At 50.2% G+C, this 6,210-nt stretch overlaps 1 protein-coding gene across 3 annotated transcripts; it reads left to right on the top strand.

Annotated features, from left to right (window-relative positions):
• LOC126062079 (keratin, type I cytoskeletal 16) lies at positions 1-2,723 on the top strand. 3 transcript variants are annotated; one of them, XM_049859158.1, is made up of 8 exons: positions 1-519; positions 1,001-1,083; positions 1,177-1,333; positions 1,448-1,609; positions 1,702-1,827; positions 2,159-2,379; positions 2,487-2,533; positions 2,662-2,723. In XM_049859158.1, exons 1-8 carry the CDS (start codon positions 1-3, stop codon positions 2,721-2,723), a joined length of 1,377 nt encoding a protein of 458 aa, XP_049715115.1. The 3 variants fall into 3 exon arrangements, with proteins under 3 accessions (XP_049715115.1, XP_049715116.1, XP_049715117.1); XM_049859159.1 differs by lacking the exons at positions 2,487-2,533; positions 2,662-2,723 and having other exon boundaries at positions 1-134; positions 207-519; positions 2,159-2,383; XM_049859160.1 differs by lacking the exons at positions 2,487-2,533; positions 2,662-2,723 and having other exon boundaries at positions 1-199; positions 302-519; positions 2,159-2,383.
• The last annotated feature ends 3,487 nt before the right edge of the window (positions 2,724-6,210 follow it).

Below are 6,210 nucleotides of genomic sequence, written 5' to 3'. Positions count from 1 at the left end.
ATGACTACCTGCAGCCGCCAGTTCACCTCCTCCAGCTCCCTGAAGGGCTCCTGTGGCATCGGCGGCGGCTCCGGCCGCATCTCCTCTGTCCTGACTGCAGGCTCCTGCCGGGCCCCCAGTGCCTATGGGGGTCTGTCAGTCACCTCCTCCCGCTTCTCTTCTGGGGGAGCCTGCGGAATAGGGGGTGGCTATGGCGGTGGCTTCAGCAGCAGCAGCTTTGGTGGGGCTCTGGGTAGTGGCTTTGGTGGAGGATACGGTGGTGGTCTTGGTGCTGGCTTTGGTGGTGGCTTTGGTGCTGGGTTCATTGCTGGTGATGGCGGCCTCCTCTCTGGCAATGAGAAGATCACCATGCAGAACCTCAATGACCGCCTGGCCTCCTACCTGGACAAGGTGCGTGCCCTGGAGGAGGCCAATGCTGACCTGGAGATAAAGATCCGTGACTGGTACCAGAAGCAGCGGCCCACTGAGATCAAAGACTACAGCCCCTACTTCCAGACCATCGAGGACCTGAGGAACAAGGTGAGTGGGCCAGGTGGCTGGCCCTGGTGCACAAAGCATTGAGAGAGGCCAGGGCTGCAGTGGCCCTTAGGAAACTGACTCCTAGCATCTCTGCTTTACAAACAGGGAAACTGAAGCCCAACTTGGGGGGTGGCCAAGGGTCACCAAGAATTGGTGGCAGATGGCTCCTTTTCAGCATCTATGTGTCTGAACTGGGGCTGGAACCTGGAATCTCTTATTCCCTTGGAGGGTTCTTTGCATGGCACACTCAGTTTCCCTCAACCTCAGGCCCAGGATGAGGGTGGAGGGAGATGTGGGGTGTATCACCTACACATCCTGAGATGGGTGAAGAAGGTACCCCAGGGTGGCTGGGTGAGTGTAAGGCCTCCCAGCCAGGCCACCCCCAGATTTGGGGAGGTTCCTTTCCTCCCCCTCTGCCATTTGCCCTCCAAGACTGAGGTCCTTGACTGACCAGGCCTCCTGTCCCTCCATTCCCACCCAGATCATCAGGGCCACCATTGAGAATGCCCAGCCTATTCTGCAGATCGATAACGCCAGGCTGGCAGCTGATGACTTCAGGACCAAGTGAGCAGTTACTGTGGTGGACTGAGGGCAGGGGCAACGAATGGGGCCGTCCGCTCAGGGCTGGAGCCTGATGCTCTGACCTCTGCCCCTTAGGTACGAGCATGAGCTGGCACTGCGCCAGAGTGTAGAAGCCGACATCAACGGCCTGCGCAGGGTGCTGGATGAGCTGACCCTGGCCAGAACTGACCTGGAGATGCAGATTGAGAGCCTGAAGGAGGAGCTGGTCTTTATGAGGAAGAACCACGAGGAGGTGAGGCCCCTGCTGGCGTTGGGGGTGGGAGGCTGGCTTAGTGGGATTGCTAGATCTACCTGGGGCCAGGACAGGGGCCTGCTGAGCTGACCGACTCTTGCCATCCCTCCCTAGGAGATGCTTATCCTGCGGGGTCAGACTGGCGGGGATGTCAACGTGGAGATGGACGCAGCTCCCGGTGTGGACCTGAGTCGCATCCTGAACGAGATGCGTGACCAGTATGAGCAAATCGCGGAGAAGAACCGCAGAGACGCTGAGGCCTGGTTCCTGAGCAAGGTGGGACTCGGATCCTCAGCTCTCCTGTGGGACCTTGCAGCTGGGGAGACCTCTGAGCATCTGAAAGCTCTTACCCTTCTTTCCTGTCTCAGACTGAGGAGCTGAACAGAGAAGTGGCCTCTAACAGCGAACTGGTGCAGAGCAGCCGAACCGAAGTGACTGAGCTCCGGAGGGTGTTGCAAGGCCTGGAGATCGAGCTGCAGTCCCAGCTCAGCATGGTATGGAAGACCCAGCCCTGCCCTATCCCCCAGGTCATCAGTAATGGCCAGTACCCTCTCAACACCACAATACACTCCTATTCCTCTCTTCCTTTTCTTTTTTTTGTCTCATTGTCCTGCTCAGGAGTGGGACAGGAGGGATCATTGTATCCATTTTACAGATGGGGAAGCTCATGCCCAGAATGATGGAATAACTTTGCTCCCTGTTGACTTGCCCGTCAGTAGCCCACCTGGGTTCAAACTCCACACACGTCTCAGGAAACATGTCCAGAGACCTGGAGAGACAGACAAACACCTCCGTTGACTCTCTGTTTCTCACTCCCACTCGCAGAAAGCGTCCCTGGAGAACAGTCTGGAGGAGACCAAAGGCCGCTACTGCATGCAGCTGGCCCAGATCCAGGACATGATCAGCAGCGTGGAGGAGCAGCTGGCACAGCTGCGCTGCGAGATGGAACAACAGAACCAGGAATACCAGATCCTGCTGGATGTGAAGACACGCCTGGAGCAGGAGATTGCCACCTACCGCCGCCTGCTGGAGGGCGAGGATGCCCAGTGAGTGGGGATCCAGTCCTGCCCCACAGACCCTCCACCCCCCCTACTCCACCCCCACCCCTGCTTCTGCCAGCACATCTAACTGCTCTGCCTTTTCTCCCCCACAGCCTCTTCTCCCAGCAAACGACTGGCCAGTCCTATTCTTCCCGCGAGGGTAAGACTCCTGGGCATTCCAGCCCCTCTGCCTGTTTGCATGGGATGGGTGCCAGGTCCCTCTCCCCAGAGCCCCGAGCCCTCCCTTAGCTCCTAGGACCCAGTTCACCTCCTCTCTTCTCTCCACAGTCTCCTCTTCCTCGTCATCATTCTCCTCCAGCCGCCAGAGCCGGCCCATCCTCAAGGAGTAGGGCTCATCCAGCTTCAGCCTGAGCCAGAACTCCAAGCCCTGAGCTGCCTCTGCCACAGCCTCCTGCCCCTGCCAGCCTGCCCTCCCAAAGGCCTGGGTCAGGACCCTGTTCTCCCAGTGCGGTCCCTAGCTGTCTCCCCATTCCCACTGCTGGTGGTGGGCTAATAAAGCTGACTTTCTGATTGATGCAAACCTGTGTCAGTTCTATTCTTGAACTGATGGAAGGGGTGTTGCAAGTGGCTTCCAGGAACCTTCTGGGAGCCTGTGGCCTGAAGAATGCCAGGAAACGGGGCAGATCTCAGAGACTGTAGGGCCCAGAGGTATTCCTAGAAGACCTCCATGCCATCAAGGGAGTGGGGGAGAAGTTACACAGTGCGACACAGAAAGGGAGGGAGCTCACTCGTGTTGACAGGCATTCTAGAGACATTCTTTCACTATACAAACCTAGGAAACCTGTGAGCTGGATGTGTCAGGTTCATTATGGAGACCAGAAAGCCCCTGGGATTCACGGAAGTTAAATAATTTGCATAAAGTCATGCAGAGAGTAAGTGACCTGGCTGGGGTTCAAACCCAGGTCTGCCTGGCTACGAAGTTCATGCCTTGATTTTTGTAACACTCTAGCTTTTCAGGTGTTTTAACCGAGGACTCCAAAACTTGACTCTTAACTCTATGCTTTGGCTTCCCACACTTGCACACACGATTTTTGTGTTGGATGGTGGAAGGGAAAGCCTTCTGCCTTGGGGGTGGTGTCCACGGTCACTACTGAACACCCACTCTCTCACCTTGCCCCTCCTCATCACACCTCTCAACTTCCTCCTCCTCCTCCTCATTTCCCGCAACCATTAATTAAGTGCTGACCAGTGCCCTAGGAAATACCTGTCACCATGCTCTCCTCTTCACCCCATGGCCACTACCATCTTCCAAACTTCTCCCTCTCTCCTGAGAACTGGGCACAGTCTACTAACTGGGGCCCCTGGCCTTCCATCTCTCCCACTCCCAATTTCTGCCTAAGTAACCTCTCTAACAAGAATGTGGTCAAGATCAAGAGCAAGAATGTGACAACCTGGGATAGTTCCCTTTCCCCTCTGGTCCTCAGCTCTTAATTTTCAACTCTGCTTTGGTGCCTTCCCACTCTCCCTGCCCTACACCCCATGAGTCAATCACCTGACTAATTGCACGTCCTATACCTCTCACTGGTCGTCCCTGCATCCTGGATGCTGTCCATATTTTAAATATTTAATTAAAAAAATCAAAATTATATACGTATAACATCATGAGCCTTTTTATGACAAAGAGACATCCCCAGACTGTGTCTCATGCCTCCAGTCCCACCCCCTCGCTTTGAACTCTTAGTGGTTTCTTTTGGTATTTGCCTCCTTATTTCTAAACAGCTGGCTTAGCCTGCCATTCCTTAATTTTTCAGTTTTAGCTTTTCGTGATTGACTTCCTGCTATGAGGGATGGGGATTTAGCTCTTCTACACAGCGTCGCCCCTTCCCTCCTATTTCTCTTCTTCTCGCCCTCAAAATTATGACTTTAAATACGATTCGCAGTCAAACCACGTTTTATACTGTATGAAATTTCCTTGGGGGAAACATTTCTTTTTCAATTTGCTTATGTTTGCTATGCAACCATCACCAATTTATGGGTCGCTGGGTGGTGCAAACGGTTTGCACCTGACTACTAACCTACAGATGGGCGGTTCAAACCCACCCAGCAGTGCTCTAGAATAAAGTCCTGGTAATCTGCTTCTGTAAAGATAGTTGTTGTTTTTGTGTGCTGTTGAGTCGATTCCTACTCAGAGAGACCTCTAGGATAGAGTAGAACTGCCCCATAGGGTTTCTTAGGCTGTAATCTTTACAGGAGCAGATAGCCAGGTCTTTTCTCCCTCAGAGCCGCTGGTGGGTTTGAACCACTGCTGACCTTTCAGTTAGCAGCTGAGCGCTTTAACCATTGCACCACCAAGGCTCCTTCTGTAAAGATTACAGTCAAGAAAACCCTATGGAGCAGTTCTGCTCTGTAATGCATGGGGTTGCCTTGAGCTGGAATCAGCTTGACTGCAATGGGTTCGGTTTTTTATCACCAATTTATTTCCTATTTCACTGCTGAAAGTATAAACCTTGTCTTCAGATGTTAAAGCACTGGGTATTCCATCAGTTTCATTTTCTTGAGGATGTCCCTCCTGGAGCCCTCTGTCTTTTTATAATCACATTGAATGTACATAGTTTTACATCCAGTTTTTATTAATATTATAAGATAAGCTCTTTCTTGTGTTATTCAAAGTGTTATAGTTACTGGATTTCCAGTGGATTTTTTTTTTTTTGGCTACCATTTTAAATCCTGTAGCAATGAACATCTTTCTGCATAGAGCTTTTACGAATATTTTGAATTATTCCCTTAGGCTAGATTCCCAGAAGTATAATTATTAGATGAGAAGATACACTTTAAGGCCTTTGATTTGTATTGCCAAACTCATTTAAAGAGAAGTTGTACCAGTATGTATTTTCCAGCAGGTATTGGGAGGGCCTATTTCAAAACATGCTCACCGACTTTGAGTAAAAATCATTTTGGCAAAATGATACATCACACACTTTTAAGCTGATGTTAGGGACGGACGCTTACACAGAGAGAGAGTCTTGGCCTGGGCGAGCTGGTGCAACGCTCATGAGTTCCTTAGTAAGAATATATCAGAGTAGAGGACTTAGAGTGCCCTCTATCTCAGTGTACAGAGCTTTCCTTCTTTTTTAAAAATTATTTTATTTTTGTTCTTGTTGAGTATACACACAGCGGAACATACACCAATTCAACAATTTCTACTTGTACAATTCAGAGATGTGCATTACATTCTTCAAGTTGTGCAACCATGCTTATCCTCCTTTTCTGAGTTGTTCCTCCCCCATTAACATAAACTCACTGCTCCCTAAAGCTCCTATCTAATCTTTTGAGTTGCTCTTGTCAGTTTGATCCCCCATAGATTGTTCTTCCAAGAGTGTACTGATCAAGGCAGGCATTCTTTACTAGTTGAGCTAAACTATTGTTTGGTTTTAAGAAGACTTCAGGAAATACTTTTGGTTTAAGATTTAAAGATGATTTCAGGGTGATCGTTTCAGGGGTTCACCCAGACTCCAAGGCTCCAGAAAGTTTGGATTCCATGAGAATTTGAAATTCTGCTCTGAATTTTCCCCCTTTTGATCAGGATTGTTTGACAGAATCTTTGATCAAAATGTTCAGTAGTGGTAGTCAGATAACATCCAGTTCTTCTGATCTCATGGCAAAGGGGGCAGCTATTTATGGAGGTAATTAGCCACACACTCCATTTCCTCTATTTCTGACTCTCCTTTGGAGCTGTTTTAAAAGAAGTTGTCTTTGCTAGTGTCTTCAGAGCTCATACCCCAGATCAATGGACCCTTGGAAAGCTCCATAGGAAATGTCTTAATTTGACAGATGAGGAAACTGAGACCCAAAGTAATTAAGGAAAAAAAAAAAAAG

The sequence above is a fragment of the Elephas maximus genome, chromosome 19 (assembly GCF_024166365.1).
Source record: "Elephas maximus indicus isolate mEleMax1 chromosome 19, mEleMax1 primary haplotype, whole genome shotgun sequence".
NCBI classification, from domain to species: Eukaryota; Metazoa; Chordata; class Mammalia; order Proboscidea; family Elephantidae; genus Elephas; species Elephas maximus.
This window is presented reverse-complemented; position numbering and strand designations above follow the sequence as displayed.

Excerpts from the sequence above, each read along its gene's own strand:
- LOC126062079 (XM_049859158.1), top strand. The coding sequence starts at position 1 with ATGACTACCTGCAGCCGCCAGTTCACCTCCTCCAGCTCCCTGAAGGGC. Across the intron at positions 2,380-2,486 it reads CTGGAGGGCGAGGATGCCCA|CCTCTTCTCCCAGCAAACGA; the intron begins GTGAGTGGGGAT and ends TCTCCCCCACAG. Across the intron at positions 2,534-2,661 it reads GTCCTATTCTTCCCGCGAGG|TCTCCTCTTCCTCGTCATCA; the intron begins GTAAGACTCCTG and ends TTCTCTCCACAG.